The sequence below is a fragment of the Mirounga leonina genome, unplaced genomic scaffold (assembly GCF_011800145.1).
Source record: "Mirounga leonina isolate KUSES-001 unplaced genomic scaffold, KU_Mleo_1.0 Mir_82, whole genome shotgun sequence".
NCBI lineage: Eukaryota > Metazoa > Chordata > Mammalia > Carnivora > Phocidae > Mirounga > Mirounga leonina.
The window spans coordinates 5,615,746-5,643,021 of record NW_023270825.1 but is presented as its reverse complement, the minus strand read 5'-3'; the positions used below and the strand labels follow the sequence as shown (position 1 = coordinate 5,643,021).

Genomic DNA, 27,276 nt, shown 5'->3' with positions numbered 1-27,276 from the left:
GGGAGAGACGGGGCCCGTGGGGAGGCAAGCTCCCACCGCATCTCTCTCACTCAGCTCACGTTCCTACTGGACCCCAAAACTCTGCTTCTGTTGATCAAAACACACAGCCTCACTGACATCAGCAGGGAATTCTCAAGCAACCGGAGAGCAGGCCACAGCCCTGGGGTGGAAATCCACGGAGACCACAGAGGCCATGTGACAGAACAAGCCAAGTCCCAGGCCAGGACGAGGTCAGTGCAAGGGCTCCTGGCTCAGAGCGGCGAGAGACCACGGAGCTGCCGTGGCACCAAGCTGAGCAGGAAAGAGAAGCTCACAGTGATCTCAACAAGGGGCCGGAACATACCGCCTTGGGGAGTCTGGCCCGGCCTGGCGGGGGCACCCACTGCTCCAGGCAGCCGAACCACAGGACGGCCTGGAGGTGCGGGAGGTGGCTGGGGGGAGGCTGGAGGCGGGACCCCGGAGACCGCAGCCTGCAGGAGAGCTGGCAGCCCTGGGGCTGAACTGGCCAGGTCGACCATCTCCTCTGCCTCTTTCAAGTCGGTGACCCCAGGCCAGAACCCTGCCTTCTCCAACACCTGCCTGCAAAAACACACAAGAGCAGTCTGCCCTGGAGGGGGCAGGCTGACGCTCGGCGGCTCAGCCATCACTCTACAGCTGCCACACTTAAGCCGAGGCCTCCCCTACAAAGCCCCCCCACACACAGTGGTCCAAAGACAGGCTCATGGACACTGTCCCCAGGGGCTGAGGAAACAGTGTGGGGCGGTGTCTTCTCTCCCCCCCCATTTCCTCAGAGAAAAGGCATGCCGGGATGGTCACCTTCCCGGCCGGTGTGATGGGTCAGTTGGGGCTGCCTCACCTACTCACTTGAGGTGCCCAGGCCCCAGCCAGAGGACAGAGGTGCTGCGATCGACTAGTGATGTCTGCCATGGGTACAGGAGGCAGCACGGGAGGTGTGCGTGCTGTATCCACCCCCGACCCTATGGCACCTCGGGACCACAGCACCCCCTTCCTTCTGAGAGAAACAAAGAACAGACGTAACAAGGATTGTAGAAGATAGGAAAGCTGGAAGACTTAGTCCAAAAGAGCGGCTGAAACCAGGGAGGGGAGGAAGAAGAGTTGTCTTCTAGACAGCTCTTTTCCATAAATCTCTGGGCTTTTCGAGCCACAGCAAATGCAAGGGCAGCGTTTTCCAGTCCACCTTGCCTGCAGAGGTGTTTACTGAGACGGCTCTCTCCAGGGAGAAGTTACTGAGAATAGATCTCTCTCCTCAGCTAGCCAGCTCTCTGGCTCCAGTCCCTTTGCTCTAGACCTGGGCCCCCAAGGAGCCCAAGCAGCTCACACCTGAAGACCAAGAAGCTGGTATCTCGAGGTTTGGGCCCATGGCAAGGTGTAGAGGGCCATTCGAGGACAGAAAGAGACACAGGCCAGCACGCTGGAAAGCTGGTACCTGGCAGGGGACTCCAGGTGGCCCAAGCAGAGACACCGAGGGCAGAGCTTCTCACTGGGGACCAAAATGCCTCTGAAATTGAAGCCAGGCACGTACTGCAGCCCCAAACAGCAGCTCACACTGAACCAGAAGGCATGTCTTAGACACTCCCGAACCTGGGGTCTCCACACCTAGGATGTAGGAGGACCCCAAGGTGGGAGGGAGCCCAGTCCTCACCACCACCCGCTTAGCTCAGTGGCGTGCAGTGTTGCAGACCCCTGGGCCACTGCAGCGAACATGCCTTCTCCTATACCTACTGCGACAACTGTCGTCATGAGATCAGCAAGAGCTCCCCTTGCTGGGGCCTTCCGTACACAAGGCCCCGTACCAAACACTAGACAAACCTGCAACCTGAGGAACACCATCATTTCCCTTCAGTGAGGGACCCGGCCTCCAAGACGGAGGGGAAGGGCCACGGTCACCCAGTGAGGAGGGGGCAGGGCCAGGGCCATGCCAGGCCTGGCAACATCCGGGCAGGGCTCTCTGCCCACCAGGCTCTGCCTCTGAAAACACCCTCAGGGCAGCCTGTGTGCACCCAAAGGAGTAAGGATCCCGGGATGCTCAGGAGAGCCCATGGTTGCACTCAAATGTCGTTTGGGCACCTCACTCCCTCCTGGTCCTGTGCACCTTTCTCTGCTACCTGACCCTTTCCAAAGCACCCCAGAGCAGCCGGCCATAGAGCCTGGTCCCTGACGTTCATGCACATGCACATGAGCGTGCGCGTGCGCACGCGCGCGCACACACACACACACACACACACACACTTCCTCCTGGACACATGGGTCCATCACTATTACTCCCCTGACCTCCTTAATGTAAATGAACGTGCCGACGTGGGGGTCTCAGGGCTCTGACACGCTGGCCCACCTCCCACCCTCCCAGGGGCTCTCATCATACTCTTCCCCATTCTCTGGAATCCCCTGCTGCTGGTCCCACCATTCTAAACCCTTGCTTATTTTCCGAGAAACGTAATGAGTGAACAAATTCTGCTTTCCAGCCCGTGCTTCTCATAAGCATAAGCCATGGGCTTTTACTTATAAAAAGAGGAAACTTCAAAGAAGTAAATGAACTTGAAGCCCTGCCTACCCCAATCCTCCCCCCACATCCCCCCAAAAAAGTGATGGTTCCAAACTCAGAAACCACACTTTGTATCCAATTCCAAATCCAAGAGCCTGTCCCCTTCCGGTCAATGACTTCCACTGTTCTGATGTGGCCCACTCACCTTCTGTCCTCAGATACATCCCTCAGCACTGCTCCTCCTACCGGAGGATTCACCTGAGCGGTGGGCAGGGCGGAGCACCTTGCTGAATAAAGAGAAGCAAAAGCAAAATGGAACTCCCAAAAAGGCTAAATTTCCAAAACTCAAGTGCACATCAAGCAGGAGAGACAGAAGTCCAGGTTGGTCTGACAGCTGTGTCTTGCAGAGCTGCAAGTCTCAGATTTCTTAAATACACAAAGCTGCAGTTTCCCAGAGGACATTCCCTCCCTCACTGCCCCCTGCAAGCTGCATCTGGGGCCAAAGGTCAGCCCACCTGTGGCCCAGGCCTGGTTGGTCTCGGTGACCCCAGCCTCCCAGCACTCTCCCACTTCCCCAGCATGCCTGGCTGCCTTCCCCCAGAGCAAGAAGTCTCTGGGTCTGTCCCCTCCCCACCAGTGACACCTCCCTGCCTTGGTCCCCAACTTGGTTATTGGAGGTTTCTGGGAAGGATACACCAAATCTATAGACCAGTTTCTTTGAGGGAACAAAACCTAGCCTGTCTGCACCCTCACCTGAGCAAGACACCCACCATGGAGAGGGAACCCCGGGATTCTGTGCCAGGGCCAGGCATGGAGCAGGGAACCCACTCCACTCCCATCTGCTTCCAGTTCCCATGAGCAGACAGACGTGGAACCTTTTCAACTGGACATTAATCATTCGCAGCAATTAGATACCCAAGACCTTGCAGAGGGAACGGAGGAGGCCCTGAGGCGCTAGACAGCAAGGCTCCCTGACTTAGGTGCTCCTGCATAAAGGGAAACAGAGGCCCTGGGTCTGCTCTCAGGTGCTGCGTGCAAGGCCCCACAGCAATCAGACTGCAGAGGCTAGTGATGCGAAACGCCCAGTGGATTGTCAGCAGTGAGGTATAATTGAAAGGATTAACATGAATGCGATGTTTCCCTTCCAAAAATTCGAGGAACGCCACAACTCTCATCTGGGCTGGTATGACTCATGTTTTTAATAGAGGAACTTAATTTTCACTTCTGAGGAATTTGGACTCAGGGAAACATTGTCTAAGAAGTGTGCATTTTACTCCACCTACAGTGAGTTGCAACACCCCGAAAGGTCCCCAGTCTGTCCCTTGTCTCCCAGAACCCACTGTGAGCCACGGGAGGGGTCCTCCATGGGCCTGCCCAGGGCATGAGGTCTCGGGGGAAAGCGTGGGGTCTGAGGTCCGCCAGGCAGGTCCTGACTCAGCGTGGTGGCCTGTGGCCAGGACCTGCCTGTCTCAAGCCATGCCCACTCAAAGGCAACTGGCAATGCTGCATGGGGGCCTGGGCAGGGCACAGCTGGGTCGGGCACCTTCCTCCTGATCTGGAAGGCTCCAGATAACGCAGCCCCCAGTGCCTGCTGGAGAGGTACCCCCCATCATCCCGACCCTATGGCATCCTCCTCCCAGCAGAGCTGGCTCCCAGGAGACTGAGCCCTAGGACAGACTCCTCCCTCTGCTGAAGGCCTGGTCCTCACACTGGGCACGGGTCAACAAAACCAAGGCTCAGAGGTCAGAACAACCTGTCGCCATCCCCAGCTGCCCAGCTAGTGGAGGTAATGAGACATCACAGGAGCCCCAGCAATGCCTGTCCCTTCCCAGATCCCTCCCTCCTGGTAGAGTCAGCACACCCACCTCCACCTCCCTGCCCGGAGTCCCCACAGAGACCCTGCCTCCCACAGCCGTCCCAGCCCGGCACACTCTACTCCGGATTCTGATGAGTGTCAGGTTTTACATAAAAACTGAACCCAGGATGAGCATCTGGGGTGCAGACTTCTCGAGGCAGCAGTACCAGGCAAGACCATTTTTCTACCTCTTTACCTTCCCAGATGTATCTTCTTACTTACACGACCCCCAGCAGGACCCCAGAGCACACGTGCTTCTAGCTGAAGGCTGCTGGGTCCTGAAGGGGAAGCGGGATCGTAGGGGCCAAGAAGCTGATTCAAGGCCACAGCTCCCAGGCACTGCCTTTACCATGCTGAAGAGCCCCTGCAGGTGAGAGTTTCCCAATCGAGCACGCCAGGAGGGAGGATACGCCAAAATACCACTGTCCCTGGGACGCTCGTCGCTGCGTCCCGGCAGCTCGGTCACCTGGCCAGCCACCCGGCAGGATGTCCCTCCTGAGTGCTGCACGCCGCTCACCAAGGCTTCCACCGGACCCCACAGCGCCCAGGACGCCACCCACGACCCCCACCCCCACCCTGCAGCGAAGAACAGATATCCAGATCCCCTCCCCAACTCCTCCCCACCTCTGCTCCGGCCAAGGGAGAGGCACTCATTTATAAGTTGCAGATAATGTCACCCACCATTCATCCAAATGTGTCACTAACATCCCATTAGACTGTAATTATTTTTTAATTAAAACTAAGAAAACTGGCATGCCTGTGCCGACTTTATGCATCTGTTATGGGTTAAAATAGCTTTTAAAAAATGTTTCGGAGACCGCAGTCTATTGTGGCCGCGGCCTCTGCCAAAGAAAACGCAAGCTTGCTTATTTTCTCCATGGGGTGCAACAGCGCTTGTGTGTGCCGGAACAGAATCGGCTGGCCGTGAAAAGAATTCTAAATAAAACACAAACATGGAATTTGGCAACGCCACAGAAGCAAGCTTAAGACTAATTCCAGCATGCGAACGGCTCTCACATAGTAAGTCTGGCTCCAGCATAAATGAAACCAGGCACTGTAAAATACCAAGCAAGTTGGGAGTTTCAACTTAAAGGGACAGAACGCTGGTTCCAGGTATGAAAGCTTATTAAGCCGGCTTGCGCTGGCTCCATAAATCCATAGGTTATTAGCTGTTTGCTTCCAGCCAATCCCTCCTTAAAGAGATGCATATTAAGAGAGAGCACAACAAATGAAAACCATCACTTTGCACTTGACTTTTAGTGCAGCGGTTCTGGAAATACGGTGCTCATTACCTCAATTAGAGGAGAAACGACTTTCTGAAACCTCAAATACCCACAAACCCGAAGGGGAGGAGGGTAGACGGGGTAGAGGGGCCAAGGGATGCCAGGTAAGACTGTTCCATCCCCGTCGGAAGGATGAAAAGGACCCCCGAAAACCAGACTTGTCAGGAGGTGGGACTCAGCCACAAGGGGAAAAGCCATGTGGAGGCTAGAATACCTCCACCCAGGGAAACAGCAACAATAATGACTGTGATAGTAATAATTATAATGACAATAAAAATGTTATAGTAATACCTGCCAGTACTCACCACCTTTATACACCAGCCGCTGCTGAAGGTGGTCGTAATGGAACCGGGAAAGGTTTTTAAGGATAATGAAACAGTTAAGGACCCTGTGTCAGACTGCCTCAGTTTCCCAATCTATAAAATGGGAATGCCGGCGCCTTCCTTGCAGGGTTGGGCTGAGGGATATTGAGGACGAAGCCCATACTAAATGTTTAGCCAAGTGCTACCCATCCCACTAAGTTGTGGCCACCTCATTTTATAGACCAGGAAACTGAGGCTCCTAAAGGCTAGGTCACTCACCAAGGTCAAAGAGCTGGTCAGCGTCAGAGCCAGGATTTCAGACCAGACACCTAGCTCCAAAGCCAGTGTTCCTCACGCACGCACTCCTGGGCGGGTCATACCAGCATTGGCCATGTTTTCCAGGACCATGACCTGTGGGCTCTCTCTGAGGCTGGAGTAGACAGGGGGATGTAGCTTCCCCTAGAAGGTAGTGAGAAGACAAATTCATCCCCAGAGAGAGATTCGCCCTGAAAGCCTCTCAGCAAGCTTTGGTACTGAAAGTCAACTGCACACCGCAATCCAGGGAGAATTACAAAGTTCAGGGAGGAAAATAATCGAAGGGCCTCTACCATAAATATGCTGCACTGGGCAGGGAGGAGGTGACCCTTGCTGTGCTGATAACTCCCCCACGCCACCATACACATGCATGCACACGTGCACACACACCCATATACACACACCAAACACGCTCACGTGAACACTCACCTGTACAAACACATAACACACATGAACGCGTGCATATGCATGCACCCCACACGCTCACATATATACATGTACAAACACATGCACACACGTGCATATTCACATACTCACACACACAGGCATGCACGCTCACATGTACACACCTACACACACACACTATACATACACACAAATACACTCACATGTAAACACACAAACACACAGGGCCTTTTATTACAGGGTCTATGCCAGGCCCAAGGACCCTGGCAGAGGCAATGGGAAAAACCAGGGAGAAGATTACATGAGGCAATGTTTGGCTCCAAATAAAAAAAGCCATGGAATGTTTTCCCTCCAGTCTTGGTTATTTCTTACAGGTCCACTCAGACCTGGATCATGCGGGGATGGCAAGGCAGCTCAGCCTTGCCCAGAAGGAACCCCCAACCATCCTGGCCCCCAAGGTGCACCAGCTGCAGTCCCCCCAGTGCTGCCAGCCACCTGAGCAGGTGTGACGAGGACCCCTCAGGCAACCAGCACCCATGGGGGCCACAGTCGGTCTGCTCATGGCCACTCCTCCGTGGAATACACACTCAGCACAACAGGGCCCAGGCCTGGGTCCTGACCCTCTGACTCCACCACCACCCTGCTCTGCAAGCTTGGCGACATCACTCTCCAGTGGGCTCCAAGCTGCTCTTCCTGAAAAGATGCACATCTTAGAAGATGCAGACTAAAAATACTCCTGGCTTCTCAGAGCCAGTTTACAAAAATAATTATATTTTCCTTAAGAAAACAGATTAGAGGCAAGTATGTGTCCAGCTATTTTTAGTCCCTATTCAACTCTGCTAATTTTTTCTCATAATAATCACTGCAGACTTTTTTTTAAAGCCACCCCCCACCCTGTTAATAATTGTGTTCTGACTTGGCACAGGGCAGGACTTGGGGGGGGGGCGGGGCACACAACCTTCCCTAACACACAGAGATCTGAGTTTTGCCCCAAGTTGACGACATCTGAATATCACTGGGACAAGGAACATGTGGCCATCTTATTGGAGACCAGCTCCAGGCTCAACACAGTATACTTTTGGGGGATGCCCTGCATATACCTGAACCCAGACCTGGGTTGTTCACAAAGGACATCAAACTGGGATTCCTGCCCTGAAGGCGCCCACAATCCAGCAAGGGTTATATTGTGGGTTGAATGGTGGCCCCCCCAAACGCCATGTCCATAACCAACTCCCTGAAATCTATGACTGTGACCATATTTGGAAAAAGGATCACAGCAGAGGTAATTAAGTTCGGGATTTGAGATAAGATCATCCTAATTAGCCGGGTGAGCTCTAAATGGAATGACAATTGTTCTTCGAGTTTTCCTCGTCTGCGTCTGCGAGAGGAGAAGACAGGCCCCAAGGATGAGGCATGACCACAGAGAGAGAGCTAGAGGATGTGGTCATGGCCAAGGAACGCCGGGAGCCACCAAAAGCTGGAGGAGGCCAGGAACAGATTCTCCCCCCCGGAGCCTCTGTAGGGAGCATAGCCCTGCCGACACCTTGAGTTTGGACTTGTGGCCTCACGGAAACGTGAGGTGACAAATTTCTGTTGTTGGAACTCACCCCCCGCCCCCGTCTGTGGTCATTAGCTATGGCAGCCCTAGGAACGAATACAGGACAACAGAAACCACAGCCACACAGAATAATGCTCACTACAGTCCCACGATTACTCTCCCTCTGGCACAAAGGACCCAAGGCCACGCAATCACAGAGGCAGACCCAGGAAGTCACCCTACAGTCCAACTCAGGATGCCCCCTCTCCAACTCCTCCCAGCCCAGCTGGGAAGGCAAGGCCTGCATGATGATCCCCAGGAGACAGGGACCCAGAGAGACTCAGAGAGGGGCGGGACCCAGGACACCAGCCGGCTCCCCCTTGCTCCCAGGTGCTCCCCCTCTGAAGTACACAGCTCCTTCTGCTGACCCGAGCCCAAACCAATACCCTAAGGACACAGCAGAAAGGAAAGTGAAAATTGTCCACTTGCAGAATCTTCTTCCCCAAACCCTCAAGCTAGCAAAATGTTTAGCTGACTGCTAAAAATCAGCAGCCTGGGAGACAGGCCGTCGCTGGGAAGCACTTAGGAGAGACACAAGAGGCCCTTACCCCCAGGGTGAGACCCTCAAAGGAAACGTACTGTGGGAGGTGGCCACTGAGTCCGGCCACAGGTGTTACATCTGAGCTCAGCGGAGCCGAGTCCCTTCCAGACCCTCATGTTCCACCACATGCCTGGGGCCAGCGGTGGCCCACATCCCTGAGTCTCAGGAGTCGGAGGAGAACGCAAAGAAACCGGGACTCTGGAGCACTGCGGCGGGAATGTAAAATGCGGCCGCCGGTGAGGCAAACAGGTGGGCAGTTCCTCAGTAAGTCAGACACAGAATTACCATATGGTCCAGCCATCCCACCGCTGGGTGTATACCCGCAAGAACTGAAAGCAGGGTCTCAAACCAGTAGCTGCACACCCAGATTCACAGAAGCACGGTTCACAGCAGCCACAGGGCAGGAACAAACAAGGGTCCCTCCCAGGACGAACGGACAAACACAATGTGGTATATCCTCAAGATGGGATATTACTCGGCCTTTCCAAGGAAGGACATCCTGACCTGGGCTACAACGTGCATGAACCTTGAACTCGCTGTGCCCAGTGAAATGAGCCAGTCACGGGGGGAGAAATATTGTCTGATGCCTCTTCAGTGTGACACCCAGAGGACTCAAACTCACAGGGACAGTAAGGGGGAAATGGGGAGTTAGCGTTTCTCAGGGATAGAGTTTCAGTTTGGGGTAACGAGAAAGTTCTGGAGATGGATGGTGGTGGTGGGAGAACACACCACAACAGGAATGTACTTAATGTCACGAACTGTGCACCTAAAAGTGGTTAAAAGAGTAACTTCTGTATACTTTACCATGACAAAAAAAAAAAAAAAAAATCCTGGGGGGCGCCTGGGTGGCTCAGTTGGTTAAGCGACTGCCTTCGGCTCAGGTCATGATGCTGGAGTCCCGGGATCGAGTCCCGCATTGGACTCCCTGCTCGGCAGGGAGTCTGCTTCTCCCTCTGACCCTGCCCCCTCTCATGTGCTTGCTCTCTCTCATTCTCTCTCTCAAATAAATAAAATCTTAAAAAAAAAAAAAATCCAACAGCTCTATCCTCACAGCCCTGAGAAAGCGTCCATGGAGAGGGTGCACACAGAGCCCAGGGTGCACCGTAGGCTCTCAAGCAATGGCTCCTTTTACTACCAAATCAAGACTCAGAGGCACCTGTTAATAAGGCACGAGGAAACTCGAGAAGGGGGTGCATCGGGAGGCTGGCGAAGTACAGCTCTGAGGGCCAACTCATGCACCCCATGAGCCTGTCCCAGCGGCCATTCCTCACATCCTATTAACAAAGGCAGTAATTAAAAATGTCTGGCTTCATGAAGAGATTCCAAATGCCCCTGTCTCAGCAGGTAGTGGCTCCGTTTCCGCATTAACCTCTTTCAAGAAGTCCTGAGCCCTCTGACTCCTTCCGCGGAAATCATCAAGTACCGGCCTTCTTGTTATCCATGGCTGGGGCCATGCCTGCAGCACCCCGGGGCTCCCACTCACACCTGCCAGGTAGAAGGCCAGCAGGAGGGCTGTCTGCGAGCCAGAGAGCAAGGACACAGGAGCAGGCTGTGTCCGCCAGACCCAAGAAAACCCGGGTTCAAACCCCACGTCTGCCATCCACCAGCTGTGCGATTTCGGACACATTCCACCACCTCTCTGGTGTGTCTCCTCACCTGTGAGCTATAGACTAGGTTACCGCCTAAGAAAGAAGGTGCTGGGAAGCCTGAATATCTAGGAAGGCCCCGCAGAGGGCCTGATACACGGTGGGGGCACAGAAATGGTAACCTGGCGGCCCCATTGCCAAGTGTAAGAAAGACCCTGGTGCGAGAGCTAGCCACGGCCAATGCTTCCACCCGCGTTGACCACACACCATGGTCACATGCTAGCCCCTAGGAGGGGCCTGAAGCGATGAGCAGGCAATAGCCCCCCTCAGGTGTGAGGTCAGGCTATGTGTGAAATCCCACCCAGAGGGACCCCTGCCCACCAAGGGTTTCTCCCCACTGATTTCTGGATTAAATTGGCCAGCGTTGATTATGTTTGGATAAACTATATTCCATGGTTTAGACTATTTGGGTTTGATTGTGAAATATGTACAGCACACAGCCCCTCCGCCTTGCCTGGCCCTCAGGTTTAAAAAGTCAACTACATTTTGTTCCCCCCACCAAAAAAAAAAGGCAACACCAAGAACTCCTCAGGCTTTAAGGAAGACCTAAGTTTGTTTCTCTCCAGTGAAGAAAAATTGCTTCTAGGGGACCGCATACAAAAAATGAGGAGGCGGAGCACCGGGCTGGCTCAGTGGGTGGAGCATGCGACTATTGATCTCATCAGCGTTGTGAGTTCAAGCCCTATGTTGGGTGTAGACATTACTTAAACATAAAATCTTAAAAACACAAACACACAAAATGAAGAGGTGATAAGAGCATTCTGTGTCTCTTCTTTCTCTTGCAGACACGAACACGACCTTTCCTGGGTCTTCACCGTCTACCAGCATTTCCTGAGCACCTCCAGGGAGGGCCGCGCCTGCCTGGGCTCTGGAAACCCGGAGATGCGGATTTACATGGACCTAGTAAAGGCTGTGGTGAGGCCAGCTACCAGGTCCCTGCCTCCCAGCCAGACCCCAGAAACCCAATCTGAGGGCGATGAGATGAGAACATCTTTCCCGGTGCCCCAGGCCTCTTCTTTTATGCCAGAGTTCCCTTTGGTGGACTCTCGAGGGTTGGTTCTCTGTGCTCCCATAAGGTACTCACAACTTGGACCCCTCAGGAGCAACCCGAGCTGGAGGAGGCTCACCGGGTCAGCAGGACCTCTCCTGGCTGACACCCACATCCACGTCTGTCACTGGTCACACGCTGGAAGATTTCCGACCTCCGGCCTCACCTTCCCCATCAGGAAAACCCCAGAGATCTGCAGGATCCTCACTGCTCCCGGAAGCTCAGTCCTTTCTATTTTCTTCTGCAGAGAAAGGCATTCCCGTGCAGCCCGACCACTGTGGCAAGAGCCCCGCTGAGCTTGTTCCCAGCCCCCTGCATCCTGCCCCAGATCACGCAGCAGCACGGCTGGCGAACGAAGACCACAGGGACCCTCCCAGGACCATGTGTGAATGTGGTCTGGCTTCCTACCATGAGCTGCATTTCCAATACCCCTGTTTGAGCCACTCTGTGTGAGCCCAGTGGGAAGCAGGAGGGGACAGCTACAAGCCCTGAGCCCCGAGATCCTCATGAGCAAAAGGGGGGCTGCCTCTTCTTAGGGGAGTTATGAGGATGGGGTGGTCCGAGCCAAGTGTGCGTAGTGCCCAGAACAGTGCTGGCACACAGCAGGCCTGCAGAAAACCCTGGCAAGTCACAGGAACAGTGACGGTGGTGATTTCCCAGGCAGCAAACTTGCAACGAGATGGCAGCCAAGTCATTGTCGTTGTCGGGCATCGGGCAGGGGGCACCCACAGCTTCTCATCAGCCTAGCTTCCTCCTCCTTGCCTCTCACGCCTCCCATTGCCTCTGCTTCCCCACATGCTGGTGCTCAGCTGCGGCCACCCCAATACAGGGGCCCTTCAGTGGAACTTCCAATGCAGGGACGATGGGCAGGTTCTTCCAGTGTCTCCATTTCACAGGGAAGGAAACTGAGGCTTGGGGAGAGGAGGTGGCTAGCCCAGAGTCACATATTCACACCCAGGCACCTTGAGGACAGGGACCAAGCACGGTTCCACCTCTGCAGCTTCCCACAGTGCCTCTAGCCCTCCCAGCATTGTGTGTCCACAGTGACATTTCGTTTCAAACACGAATCCATGCACAGAGCCCTGAGAAGGGGTGGGGCAGCCCGTGATCCAAACACAGCCACAGAACGTCTCAAACCTAGGACACACGGAGGCGTGTCCCAACTGCAGATGGCAAAACTGAGGGTCTAAGAAGCTAACTGTGCGAGGCTCCTCAAAGCAAAGACTCTCTGCTGCCAAATCAGATCGTGGGCTTCACATGGCTTCAGCTGGACAAGGAGTCTCCTTCCCGAGTTTCTGGTCTGAACTCAAGTGGGGGTGATACGGTCTGGTGGGCAGAGCCAATAGGGCACAGTCTCCACCCCAGTGACCCATCTAGATTAGGAAGGGGTTGGATGGGACGATCTCCTGGCCCCCTGACCCCAGGTCAGTAGAGATGAACCGCATCAGCTGCAGGTCCCCTGGAGGGAACCCATTTCTGGACTGCTCCACGTGGAGGGCTCCCAGGCTCCAGATTCCCTTCAAAGCTGCAGAACGTGGCCGCCTGCCCCGAGATCTCTGATGTCGGTGACCAGAGCTCGTTCTTCACATCCACTAACTGCTTTAAAGCGCTGCATCCAGCGCTGCATTAAAAATTAATTACACATGCTATTTTATTGCCAGTGCATAATGTAATGAGCACCAGCTGTGCTAAACAGCCAAACTCCTTTTTAAGACAGCTATAAAAAAAGAAAGAAAGAAAGAAAGAAAGAAACTGCACTTCCAAATGCCTCTCCTGTCAGAGCAGAGAAACAGCAACATCTTGTACGGATTTGAACAGAATTCTTTGATTTAGCTCTGCCTTCAGAACGTCTGAAGGGCCGGCGTGGAGTGAAATAGAATCTGGCGTGGCTGCAGTGGTCTCCTCTCCGGGACATTGCCGGGACCTCTTTTATCCAGGGGCAGTCACGCTGGTAGGTGCCCCTGCGCCGCCCCCACCCCCCCACCACAGGCAGCACCGCACTCCTTCTGGTCCCCAGAAACGCGGTGCCCTTGGCCCTGTAGGTGCTGGAGCAGATGTGACTTCCCGGCCAGTGGGCTTTCCTGGAGTCCTCCCAAGCCCTGCTGCCCTCTGCCACCTCCGGCAGCCTGGAAAGTTGGCTTCCTCCGTCCTGGGGGCCTTGCAGCACTTGGTGGCTTCTCCTGGTACTTCCCCCAAATACAAAAGGAGGCATCTGGGTTCTAAAGACAGGCGGTCCAGAGCAGCCTCTGCAGCGGTGTGATCCCACAAAGCGGGCAGACACCAGAGTAGAATCCACCGAACAGGCATGCAAGAATCACCCTCGGGTTGTAAATGCCGGACCACCAGCCCCCTCGGCATTGTAGACATCGCAAGGCGTACAGATGACTCTTTAAATTTTTAATGACTCCCCTGAGAGCCCTTTTCCTCCAGTGAGCCAACCCCCATTGACACTGGGACCTGGTTAGCCCCAAAAGACTCACAGCAAACGCGACTTTGTGGAGGGAATCACAAGAGCACGTCTCGAACCTTCCCCAGATGGAGTGCTTCTGTCCACACACGTTCATCCACACTCACTTCTCTTCTTCTTCCACCCCCCCATATTCACCCCTCCCTCCAGAGTCTCCACGGAGGCTCTCATGTCCTACTGGGGAGGCCCTGCACACCCCTGCACCAGAACAGGGGCAGTGCACCCGCAGGGGCCTGGTGGGCGCTGCCATCTCGGTCAGCATCACCCTTTGGCTTCCCACCGATCCTCCGGTGTTAATCAAACCCAGTTCAGAATGAAACTACAGCGTGCTTCTTGTTCTGGTATGAAATGTGCAAAGCACAGACCATATCATTAACATAAAACTTCCAGAAATAAGGCCACTTTCCAGACAGACTGTATTAATTGCATCAAGCTTCCACAGCTAGGGTGGTCTAATCCACAGTGTCCCATTGGATGGCTCCGGTTATAAAAACCAACACAAATGAACACTGGGATATAATTGAAGGAGGAGTACACGATAGATTCTACTGTTACACCCTACTATTTACTTACAGGTATTCTTTTATCTTTATTGTCCCTTTAACCCATGCCAAGAAACCCCAGACTAGTTAAATAACACAGCAAGCAATTTCAGTAGAAAAGTAAATTGAATTTAACTTTACAAGATTGCCCTGTGATTTCAGCATCTACTAATGACTGCAACTGACTCCTTCTATTAAATCCAAACACTTCCACTTCCCCGAGCTGGGATCCTGTGTGTTCTTGCGTGAGACCTTGAACTTCACCGAGCACATGTATTAATCACAGTAGTAGATGACCATTTGCGGCTTTTAAATATGCAATGAAGTTTCTAGGTTCCTTTTCCACCTCACAATGCTGGTACATGATCTGGGCCAGCCAAGAGGCTAAATGCCTTTAAGAATGGAACCTGGAGATCGAGCCTGATGTAAAATCTCAGACACATAACTGTGTACTGTTGTAAAACCCATTCTGCTCAAGCATGAATCAGAACTTCTACAGGGCTCACTTAGCATGAGGCACTGGTCTCAGCACCTAGCAAATATGACCTCATCTGATCCTCAAAACAAGCTGTCAAGGCATAAACTATCATCACCCCCATTTTATAGGTGGGAAAACTGAGGAACAAGGAGGAAAACGAGGTCCCAAAACCATACAGAACAGCAGCCTTGACTCGGGCAGGGGATGCACTCTGATGACTGCCTGACAGTCATGGAAACCCTGGAATGGGGAACGGTTCAGGGGAGCCAAGGCCCAGAGGTTTCGGAACCGGCCTCCGACCACCACACCCCTGCCCTGGGGACCTGAGCTAAGTCACAACATGCCCAGTCATCCACAGCAGCCAGTAACTGAAACAGATAGATCTGTTAGATAGATCAATAGAATCTGTTTTAGAAGTCAAATGTGGAGCCTCATTTTTAAACGTTACGTATATATCACGTGATACGTATGTACGTGTGTAGATGCATTTATATTTTTTATTACAGAAGAGGAAACAGCCCCAGAGAGAGAGAACAGCTTCTTCAAGGTCACCAGCCAGGTGGAGTGAGGGCCAGGACCACAGCCCGAGCTTCTCGACTCCATGGGCGCCCTGGATAGTTCCTCCATGAAATGTCTCAGGGAAGAAACTTCAGTTTCCAGGAATGCCCACACTCAAAGTCCTCTCACCCTCCCAATATCTCAGCAGAGTCAAAAAGCAATGAAGAGCCCAAGTGCCTCCTCCCCACCCCACTGTGACCATCCGGAGGTCTGGGGTGGAGGTCCCAGGAGGCGGGGCTGTCTGGGACGCTGCCAGCCAGAGAGGTACACAAACACACAAACCTGTGTGGCTTGCTCCCCCATAAAAATTACATCCTTCTATAAATAACTGTGAATGCCTTCACGGGCATGCAATTAACCTGTGTGAAACACGGTTACTCCAGGGTTTTCCGTATTAATTTGAAGAGATAGGTTCAGTGCATCCTGATCTGAAAAGAGACAAAACAAAGTAAGGACGGTGGCCCCTCTCCGTCTTTACAGAGGGCTGCTTCTTCCTAACGGGTTACTGTGAATTTAATGACTCCATTCCAACTACTAATTAAACAGGCACTAAAAACACTTCAGCAAACAGCCCAGTGCCAGGGACAGAAGCCACAAAGGGACAAAAACCTCCGGAACACGATATTTTCAGGTACTGAAACTGATCAGAAAGTATGGAGGGACAACCTCGAGCAGGCTAATTAGCGGGGATCCAACAGTGAAAGAGGACAGTGCTGGAAATCACGGCCAAGCGTCAGAGGCCCAAGAGCAGGCCTCCGAGGAGGGTCAGGAAGGGTGGTCCCAGAGACCCCAGGAACAGAGCCCACCCTGCCTCGCTCCCCTCCCTGGACACTGACATCAGTTTGGGGGCTGCTCGAGGACTCTAAGCCCTCATGGCATCAAGTTCTAAAATCCAAGAGGGCCTCTAAGCCAGATGAACCAATGCCAGAGATGAAGCAGGTTCTGGATGACCAGCCAGGGTCAAATCCCACCTCTGCCCCTCCGCCCCCTTCCAAGAGTCCTCTCTGCAGGTCCCCATTCCCGCGCTCCCCATCTCCACCCCTGCAAACTGCAGGAGGGTCGGACATGCTGTGCCTGACTCCACCTTGGTTTGCACGGCGCCTACAAATGAGGTGCCCAAGAAAGGGCTTTTCCTAAAAGAGTGATTGAACGTGGGCTATGAGAACTCCACATCTCCGAGCCTCACTTTCTCATCTGGAAAGTGGAGAGAAGAGAACCTACCTCCTAAGGTCACTATGGGGATTAAATTCAAGAATGCACACAAAAGGCCCAGTGCAATCCCGCACACAGTAGGCCCTCCACACGTGGTCCCTTGAAGGAAGGGGGTGGCACTGTGGCTGAGGGCAAGCGTAGGAGGACGTGTTGCTACCAGAGCCAACAGAGGGTTAAGTGAAGCCCCGGGCGCACCTCTGCCAGGGAAATCATGTTTCTGTACCACGGAACTTGACCGAGTCTAGTCAGAAACACTCAGGCTGATCTTTGATAGCGCGACTCCCCGCGTGGCTGCAGGGGCTGCCGCACTAATTACAGGAAGCCACGAGAGCAGGGCAAGCACCCGGACGAAGCAGGCATCCCTCGCTCAGCAAGCAGAGATCACAGCGCAGCCCTACAGAGCTGGGATGGGAGCCCCAATCCCCCGGGGCGCTCGGGCGGCCCGGGGCAGGGAGTCGGCCGATTTGCCCGTGGAACCGACGCCTTCCTGGACAATTTTAGTCTTTGCTTTGTGCATTCACTGCATTAGCCCAGTACCTACAATGCCACCATACCCCACAGCAGGAGCTGCTGAAGGCCGCAGGCCACCCGACCGGCAGGAAGGCCTAGGAGGCTCTTGCCCCTGGAGCCAGGGCTCCACCAGGGACCATCCCTTGGGACAGCTTCAATTGAAGCAAAACCTGTCTCAGAAAGACAGTTTTCCCTTCACTACCCAAATCAAGAGAAAGCCTGCAACGTGCCTGGTGACAAAGCTGGGACAAACTGAGTTGGCCCCAGCTCGGCAACGCCCCCCCAACCCCTTTCCTGGCCCCTGCCCGGAAACCAGGCCTCAGGGCGCTCACCACCACCTGTGTCTGTGTCAGCATCCTGGCACCAGGCCCTGAGCAGGAGAGGCCTGTGCCCACAAATTCCAGGGACCCCAGGCCACAGCAGGAGTTTGGGTTGTGTTTGGGAAGAGAGGTGGGGGGCGCTGCGCTGAGGCTGCCCGTCTGCCCATCTGTACGATGGGCAGCCACACAGACCCGCAGAGAGGCACACAGCAGGGAGGTGCATGGCCCCACCCCACAGGCAAGGCTTCACCCCCTCCCACGGCCACAGCTGAAAGGCTCCTTCAGAGTGACTTTTTTGTCTCAAAGTTAATAGGCAACACATTCTGGCAAAGAGAAACTCAGCATTTTGGATGGCTCCGGCGATGTGCACAGACGACCGGGGAGTCCTCCCCCCAGTGCTGTCGTCAGGAAGGGGGGCAGTGACTGGGGTGGGGGGGGTGGCAGTGGCGAGAGCAGAAGAAAACCTCAGATGTTAAGTGTTATCCAATTAAGCTTTAGCTAAACAGCCCAAAGAGATGAAATTTGGAAGCTGGAGAAATGCATTCCGGGAGTGAGACACTCAGAATGGGCGGAGGCGTCGGAGGACCTCCTGACCGATGGGGACAGGGGCACATTGATGTGCTTCACCACTCCCCCTGTGCCCCCGCAAAATGCCTTTAGGGGTGGGACTGCACATCCTCCCTGGGGCCCCACCTTGCCCGGCCCACCTGGGGGAGGCAGCCGCCAGCTCGGCCCAGGGCACACCCCGCCATCCCTGGGAGCCCACCCCCCCCACCGACCGCGGCCGTCTGTTACCTGACAACTGACACTGGCATCCAAAGGGAGCCTCCGTCTGACCCTCACCCTGAGTCCCGTCACCCGAGACTGGGCGCGCGCTGCAGCACGGCAGGGGGAAGCAGGGCGGCAGAGCGCCCAGGGTGCGCAGAGGTGGAGTGATCACGGATGAGTGAGGGTGGGAGGAGGCAGCTATGGGGGCCGTCGCTGGCAGCTGGGCAGGCCTGCACGGCCCTGGAGAAAAAACAATAAAAAAGACTGGTCAGTCGGGCCCTGGACCATACAAGGGACCCGGGGTGTGGGGCAGGGGCCCGGGGCAGAGAGGGCTGCAGGCCACCCTTCCAGAGTGGGAGGCCCCGGGGTGCCAGGCCCTGCAGGGAAGGTGACCGGGCACAGGCAGGGGGCAAGAGGCCAGGGAAGTGGGTGGGGGGGGTCTCATGGGGTCCTCCTTCCACAGCTGCCAGGATGGGCTGTCTTGGGACCAGACTCCCATCCCTGGGGGGGCGGGGCCAAAAGAGGTTGTCAGGACCCTTGAACCCAGGAAGCCCCCCACCCGCCAACGTGGAGGCTTCTGGAGTGTTCCGGAGCTGGCTCCCTTTGGGGATTCATTCCCAAAAACCTGGGCCACCCCCCTCTGGAGGAGCTGGGAGGCTCCAAGCCACCACTGTCTGCTCTATCAGGTGGGCTCTTGGTACAGGCCTTGGACACCTCAATCTACCTCTGAGCACCTGGGCACCGGTTAACCTGCGGGCCTGGCGGACGGCCAGCTGGTGTCTCTCTCCAGCCCACAGTCCTCCTCAGCAACCTGAGCATCAAGCACACAGCACACAAGCCCCAAGGCCTTTCAGAAGGCTTTAAACGCCCCCCCAAACCACCCCAAGAAAACCCTGGCACTGCCCAGCACCCCTCTTCACGCCTCGGGCCGGCTGGGGGCACCTCCCCCATCTGACAGCCAGGATGCAGGGCCAGGAGCTCTCTTGCCTCCGCCCAGCCCCATGGCCCGCCTCGACTCCCCGGCAAGGCCTGTGTTTGATTTGGCCGTTTATCTTAAATGGCTAAGAGACCACCAGGGCAAAAATCTGTGTGAAGCCCTTGCCAAAACCACAAGTGAAGAAGCCCAAATTCCCTGGGTAAATAATTGAGCGGGGAAGCATCAGAGAGACAAAAAGAAAACACCAACAAGACGAGGGCAGCTGGGCCCCGGGCCGGCTCTGCCAAGGAGGCCACCCGACGCCGCTCACCACCCCACACGGGCCTGCAGGGCGGGGGTCTGCCCACTTTGGGGCCCCACAAGGGATTCCCCCACCCAGGAGAGCCACGAGGCCCCACAAGCCCACTTCCGGCCAGGATCCTGTCAGTCCCCCTCCTGAGTCTCCCAACATGCCCAGGGGACAGGGCCTGGGAGACCCACTGCACAGACCAGCAAACTGATGACGTGACCGCAGCCCCACCAAACCCAGGCCGTTGGCTCCAGAACCAGGGCTCTTTCGCTACAGCACCTGCCTCTACAAACCGGGTGTTATCCAGGGCCTTTCAGAACACCTGCAAATGTCCTGCCAAGAAGCCAAAGTCCCTGAAGACCTTGCACGAGGCAAGGCTTGGGGCCCAGGGCGTGGCTGAGCCCATGACAGCCCCAGAAGGGAGGCATGGCCACTGACCCCACACAGTTCCAGCCACAGACTCAGTGCTGGCCCCCATGTAAAGTCGACACCCAAGGCGAGTGTCTCTGTCTCCTCCTGGAAGCCTGCCCTGGCCAGTCCTCGCCTAAGCCCCTGCCCCAGCACCGGACACTGCACATTCAGTCCTGTCTACATCCATCTGCCTTCACACCGTGGAAGGCTCCTGACAGGGCTTTGTGCTGAGCACCTACCACCAATACCTCACTCAGCTGAGAAAACCATCCACCATCCCATAGGGGATACCGAGGCTCACAGAGACCTGGGACTTGAACAGAGTTGTGTCTCCAAAGCCTGGATATGCCATGCTTCCCCCCCGGGCTGCAGCTAGTGTGGAGTGACCAGGGCGCCCAGGGATGCTGAGAAGAAGGGCCATGTGGCGTGGAGGGAAGCCGGAGGGTCCTTGGGCTCAGTCGGGCCATGGGAGACTGAAAAAGAGCAAATCCAGGCCCCCAGGTTCTGGGTGAAACCGTGACACAGCCACCACCATTTACCATGGCTGAGAAAGAGTGACAGGAGTGCTCAGGACTGCCCAAGCAGAAAGGGAGCAGAACCTAGGTCTCCAAGGCTGGGAGGAAGGATCTAAGGGCAGGTCCAGCCACACATCTCTCCTTCTGGAAAGGTCAGGCTTAGGCCAGAGTCTTTAAAGGCAAAGTCATCCCCCAACTCAGGTAGGGTTGGGGGGCCAAGCTGCCCCCTGGAGGGGCTTCCCTATGCCCCACTAAGAATTCCAACCTCACTGAAGACCACCTGTTCCAGGGGCTGGCTCAATGGAGGCAGGGGAGGGGACAAAAAGAATGAGAGGCTTCTAATCCTAAGCTGCCCACAGAGGACACTCCAGCTGCTCTCAGAAGGCCTCTGCCCTGGGGGATCCCTCCCCCCACCCCCAGCAGCTTAACCCACAGGTGAACTCCAGAAACTCCAGAACTTCTCTCCTGAAGCTAGAGCAAAAGCAGAAGGCAATGCTAGAAGCCACCCACTGTGTGACTACGGTAAATGTCCAGAGTCGGCAAAACCACAGAGACAGAAGGTAGACAAGTGGTTGCAGGGGCCGGGGGCGGGGAAGTGAAGGCTAATAGGGACGCGGTTTCTTCCTGGGGTGGAGAGAATGTTCTGGAATTAGACAGCAGTGGTGATGGTTGCACAACATTGTGAAGACACTCAAAACCACTAACTGTACACCTTAAAGTGGTTGAAAGGGCAAAGTCCAAGGTGAGGACTGTCTGGCCTCAGCACCCATCCCAGGCCACCTCCCAGCCCTTGCCCATCCTCAAGGAAGGGGCGCCTGCATTCAAGTGCAGGCAGGAAATCCAGAACATGCTCGACAGAGCCCTTGAGGCCCAGTGACAACAGACTGACACACACAGAGGAAGCCTGAGCTCAGATGCAGGCCTGGAGCTGAGGCCTAGGCCCAATCCCCTCTGCCATTTCCTGGCCACGTGACTCAGGGTGAGTCACTTTCTCAGAGCCCCGCCCTTAAAGGAAGGTCAGGACAAGCCTGGCCAGAGGCTGGCTCCCAGTGAACACTCACGGAATGGCCACTATCATCCATTTATTTTCCACTCTGGAACTGTTCGGGGGCTCCCTCCCCACAGCCTGGCAAGGAACGTCTGTCGGGTGTTCTCGACTCTAGAAGGCACCCAACAAAGCCCTGCAAGACACTCTTAAAAATTACTTCTTTTGAGGTCTAGGTGGGTTCCCCTCTGGAACTGGAACAGCACCTGAGGTATGTGGAAGAGGGACACCAAGACGCCATCTCAGCTTTATGCAGGATCCAGGTGGCTTAAAAATAAAACCCTGGCTGGCTCAAATCCTTATCATGGAAGTTGGCTTTCATGAGGGAAAAGAAACAATGAACACATATATCATTTAAGGCCAGCAGCCTTGTCCAGGAGTAGGTGTTATGAACCCCCCATGAATGAGAAAACTGAGGCTCACAGGGGTTAGAATGTTGCTCTATGCCTCCTGCACAAAGAGGCACAAAAAAGTCCAAAAATAAGATCCCTAAAATGTTTCTTAAGCTCCAAATCAGGGCACAAGGCAGTTTTTACCGCATGCATTCTGAGGGTGTCTGTAACCTGTCTCCCTTCTAGAGGGGCCCTGCAGATGTTCCTGCTTCATCCTCACACATGCGCACTACCCCGAGAGCACGCCCACACCCACCGGCGGCGTGTAGACACACAAAAACGCGCCTGGAAAAGCCCCAGCCTGGTGGTGAGGGGAAGGTGCACCATTCCCAATGCTGGATCCGCGGGCGCCCCTCCCACATGGGAGGGTTACGGATTCCTAGCTGGCGAGAGGAGCTCTGGAATACACTGCACTGGAGATGTAGATTTTTCTCCCTACTGGTGCTTTTCAATTGATACATTTTTTAAGCCAAGAACTCCTACCGATAGTGCAAAAATGAGTCATAGATCAAGGAGGGAGACAGACAGGGAGCGAGCGCTTGTGAGTGAGGGCCACTGGCAAGAAAACCTGACAATCCCCGCGCCCCCTCCCCCCATGCCAAGACATTAATTCTCACAAGTCGGAGAAAATTACTATGCATGAATGCAAAAAGCATGATCAGGAGTAATTAACATGGCTTCATATGCAAATTTTATTAATGCAGAAGTACAAAGTCATTATGCAAATGAAACTTACGTCAACTCTCTTGACAAATATTCATCTCTCAGGCTCAAGTTTCTCCCTATTTATTTATTTATTTAATTCTTCTCTCCCCCCCCTTTTCCCGCCCCCCCTTCTTTTTTTTTTTAAGAGGCAGGGGGGTAGTGCTGGCGACTGGTGACCACTTCAGCAGCAGCAAGCCAGGAGGACTGTTTGACAAGTTTGCAAAGTTGTTTTCAACCAGAGAACTGTATTCTTGCGTTGTTGATTTTTTTTTTTTTTTTTGGTTGTTGGCAGGTACAAGACAGCTCATAGGAGAAGAGGAAAAAATAAAAAAATAAATTAATTAATTTTAAAAAAAAAGCTCTGGGCAGGAGGCAGCCAATCAAAACGCCAGAGCCTGTAATGAGGGCGATTGATGGCTGTTTGGCTTTTACTGCAGGGTAATGAACTAGAATCCAGTCTGAGGAGGGGGGAAAATATGAATATTCATGAGACTGTGCTCCTGCCTTTGATGATTAAAGAAATTTTTAATATTCAAATAAGCGCTTGCCAAGTGATTAACAAAGAACATGCACGCAGAAATATGGAAATGGGAGCCGGGAAAGATTTGAGAGGCGAACAGACTGCTGGAAAGGCAGCCCCAAATTTCATAAACAAGATCGGCAGATAACCCAATTCGCACACAGGCAAATAAAAACATTTCTTTCGGATCGCTTAAATATTTTGCCAGCTACTTTGTCTTAAGGATGATAAAAATGCTATGTATTAAGGGGGAAGGGGGGAGAGACAGAGAGAGAGGAACCGCATGAAGTCAGATGCACTGCTTGGTGCTTAAGAATCTATCCCAATTCCAGCCCCCCTCCCCCAACCCCGACGGGAAATCAGGACTCTTTTTCCGGTTTGCTAGAGAGAGAGGATGGAGGGAAGCCAGCTCAGACTTGAAAACTCCATGCTGGAGGTTCAGGCCTGCCTGCTTTGGGGCACCCGCCGCGTGGCAGTGATATGGGCCTGGGCTGCCACATCACGGTTCATAGTTATTTGTTGCTTCTAGGCTGGCCCAAAGGCCCAAAGACGGTGGAGCGTGCTATCTCTGCGGGGCAGGAGGTGATGAGCCTCTTCTGGACTTAGGCCCTGGTCAAAACACAGAAAGAAGGTGGCCACAGGGAATAAAGGGGGCACACACATCTTGAGAAGTTGAAGGGCCTCATGCTTCTGCATGGGCCTGGCCTGGGCACCTTCAGGGCCACCGAGGAGAGGGCGCCAACCAATCCCGCAGGCTTCATTAGCTGTGCGCTAGGGCCGCACGCTCATATTTTAACAGCTCCACCATGGGTTCACATTGAAGCACGTAATAACAGTATTAGCTGGTAAAATGATCTTGCAGTTAAAATACATCTAATTAGCAGCCGATGACATCCATTTTGGCAATTTCCTATTTGAAAGAAGTAGAGTGCCACCTTAAATGAGACAGGCAGTGGGTACTCACCCAACAAGACCTAGCCTTCCCACCATTTGTCTCTCTCTCTCTCCCCTTTTCAGGGGAGGAGGGTGGCTGAGACAGGAGGAATAGGGAAGGATTCTAAGCAGCCTTCTTTGTTACTCAGTTTCAGAACTGCACGGGTCTGGTGGAGGGGGCCCTTAGAAAATAAATTCCCTCGCTCCACAGGTATTATTTCATCTTCTTCGTTTTTAATCACTGAGGTCTGGTAACCAGCAAAGGCCAGAACTTATTTTTCATTTCATTATAAAATACATCATCAACAACAACAAAGCAGAAAGGGAATCCAAGCATATACGTGAACACCGTTAAGTCATCGTGAAAACCTGCAAGGTCAGGACAGGTCCCCAAGACAGGCCAAGAGAGCTGGTGGGTGTGCAGCATGGCTCAGCTCAGTGCGCCAGAGCATTTGGGGCATCTAGAAATTCTCTGCAGGGAGCTGGGACTGCCAAGTCCCACCTCCCACTTCTGGATTCTCCTTCTAAGTCAGGCAAGTCTGAGCGCCCTTCACGGTCTCAGGTCCTTGCTGCAACGGGTTTGAGTTTGGGGGTGAACATGGTGGTGTCTTTTAAAAGAGGAGCAACAAAAAGGGCAAATGAGGTCTCACCAGGGTTTGCACAGCTGTGTTTAAAGACATCCTTCAGGGCCATCACACAGGGGTCATAAAAACAAAGCTCCAGCCAGAGCCCGGCCTTCACTCAGGCTTCCTGCTGACAACAGTAGCCCTTTCACAGGCCGGAGAGTGCAGATTCCCTCTGATGCAGGTAAGAAGGCCTGCCTGGCTTCCCTTATCACTGCCCGGGCGTGGCTGGACCTAGAGAGGGCTACTGCAGGGTGCCAGGCAGCAGGGAGAGGGGTGGGCTTGCCAGGGGCCTCCAAGAACATCTGTGGGCTTGAGGCCGGTCCAACTGCCACTTCCCCAGTGACCATCCAGAGACCCCCCCACACACACACCATCACAACCCTTTGGGGCCACCGGGGCACCAAGAAGGCTTGGCCACATAAAGAAGGCAAGAAGCACATCCCTTCCAGCACCCTGAGACAGGCCACCTTCTGCCTGGCGCCTCCCCCTTCGCACACTCCTGAGATCTGTCACAGTGAATCACCACTCCAACTATTTTTGCTCCCCAGCATGTTACACATTTAATGTATCCCCAAAAGGGGAAAGGCAAGGCAAAGGAACAATCGTGCCTGTGCCCCCCCCCCCCCCCCCCCCGCCACAATGCTACCCAAACCAGTTTCTCTCCTTCCACCAAGGCTTAGAAAGGGAGCATCCTCCCCGGCCACTGCATCTTGTAGTTACAAACAGGCACACAGGCCCATTCCATCACCAGGTCCAAAAGCACCTGTTTCAATGGCTGCCAACCACAATCTCCTCAAAATTCGAGCAGCTGAAGTACTCTGGGGCAGCACCCGGAGCCAAGGAGTGGCGAGGTTACATCACAAACTCCAAAACCTTCTACGGCCCTTCCAAAAGGCCCAGTGAGGAAGCTCAGGAAATGTCAGGTGCTACTGAGGAGGAAGGATGTGTCTGCAAACTCTTCAGGGTAAGCTGACCAGGTGCTCGGGGCTAACCAGTCCACCCCCTAAGCGGGCATCTGCAGGGGAAAACGTGCAGCTTCAACTCTTTTGCTCATCATTCAGGGAAATCCCTGGAGCCCTCTCAGCTGCTGGAATGCAAATAAACCACAATCACTTGTCCTCTGGCCGGGATGTTGAGGCCTATGCACCACGGCTTTGGGACGCACACAGGAACACAGAGATGAGTCCTCTGGGGGTGACCTCAGCAGTCAGGGTCCACCATATTGAGGCCCACCCTCCTGGAATGGGCAGGCCTGGGGACAACAGAAGGTGAAACCATGTGTTTCACCAGTTAGAAAAATGTGCACGTGCACATCTATTATACAGAGATTATACATATATGCGTACACACACATACATGCAAATATCAGCAATGTGGACACGTTCAAATGTCTGCATGCATACCCCGGAATCTACAGAGGCCAAGGACAAACAGGAGTTGACAGATTCTCTGAATTCTCACCAGTAAAAACACCTGGCCAATACCTAGCAGAAAAATTTCCCCTTTTCCCCTGACTCAAGCTTTCTGATCAGAAGCTGGGTAGCCGCTGCAATCTTCTGCAGTTTCTGTCCTAGAATACAACTTATCCAAGATCCTTCAATCATTTTCTATCGTGTTGCATCAGGAACCACTAACAATATAGTGCACATAACTTCAGGAAGAACCGCGGGCAGAAAGCGCAGTCTATAAACTGAAGTAAAAAGCTGAAGTTCATGGGGACTTAGGGTCAGGACTCTGCGCCCCTTTCCCAGAAGGCACTTCGTGGCCAGACTGCCATGACCACCTTGGCCAGGCATCCGTCAGGCATGTCCCCATGGACATTCCCCATGGAGTGCATTAGTTTAGAGCTGGTGGGGGACGGGGATGGACCACAATGAGGATAGAAGCTACACGTCATGTGAGGGAAATACAACACAAGGTGACTCTTCAGATTTGGTGCCTACAGTAAGTTTTAAACTAAAGACACTTTATCCCCCCCATCAGCATCCACTGTGCCTGACATCTGAGGAATGACCTGGAAACACTGAATCCTGACACTTGTTAAAAATCTCGTCCTCTATAGAACATGTTTAAAAACTGGTGAGTTCAGAAGGTTGTTGTGGTTTGCAAGCCCCACAAACTCCAACACTGGCTTTGGTTCAGCCCCCACGTGCAGGGAGCACAATGTAGTAAATACAAGGGGGAGGTCTGAACTCTGAGGATCCCAGAGAATTGAGAATGAAAAAAATGCAGCACAGCCAATAAAAAGAAAAGAGTGCCCAGGAAGGAGGTTATTGCCAGGACTCAAGCCAGAGGCAGCCGGCAAAAGGGACAGTAGTCCCAGGTGTATGTAGATGGGGTTGTGGCTATGAGGGATGTGGGCATCATCAACCTCTATCAAGATGGGACCATAAAATCCCTACCTGCCCAGTAGGGGAACGTGCAACCACAAAGGCCAGCAGGGTGGGTTTCTTGGTTTTTATATGGAAAGAAATTTAACTTGGTCAGTAGGTGGAAAGAAGGAAAGGAAGGAAGGAAGGAAGGAAGGAAGGAAGGAAGGAAGGAAGGAAGGAA

General features: G+C 53.9%; 1 protein-coding gene across 4 annotated transcripts in view; it reads right to left on the bottom strand.

The window, feature by feature from the left end:
* Window positions 1-27,276, bottom strand: part of BCL11B (BAF chromatin remodeling complex subunit BCL11B) — a 90,891-nt gene that overhangs the window by 32,455 nt on the left and 31,160 nt on the right. For 2 of the 4 annotated variants that reach the window (XM_034992563.1, XM_034992562.1), the window contains exon 3: window positions 18,378-18,590. The exons of the other annotated variants lie outside the window; for them this stretch is intronic. In XM_034992563.1, the coding sequence (XP_034848454.1) occupies window positions 18,378-18,590 (213 nt within the window). The remainder of the gene's footprint in view (window positions 1-18,377; window positions 18,591-27,276) is intronic. 4 annotated transcript variants of the gene reach the window in all.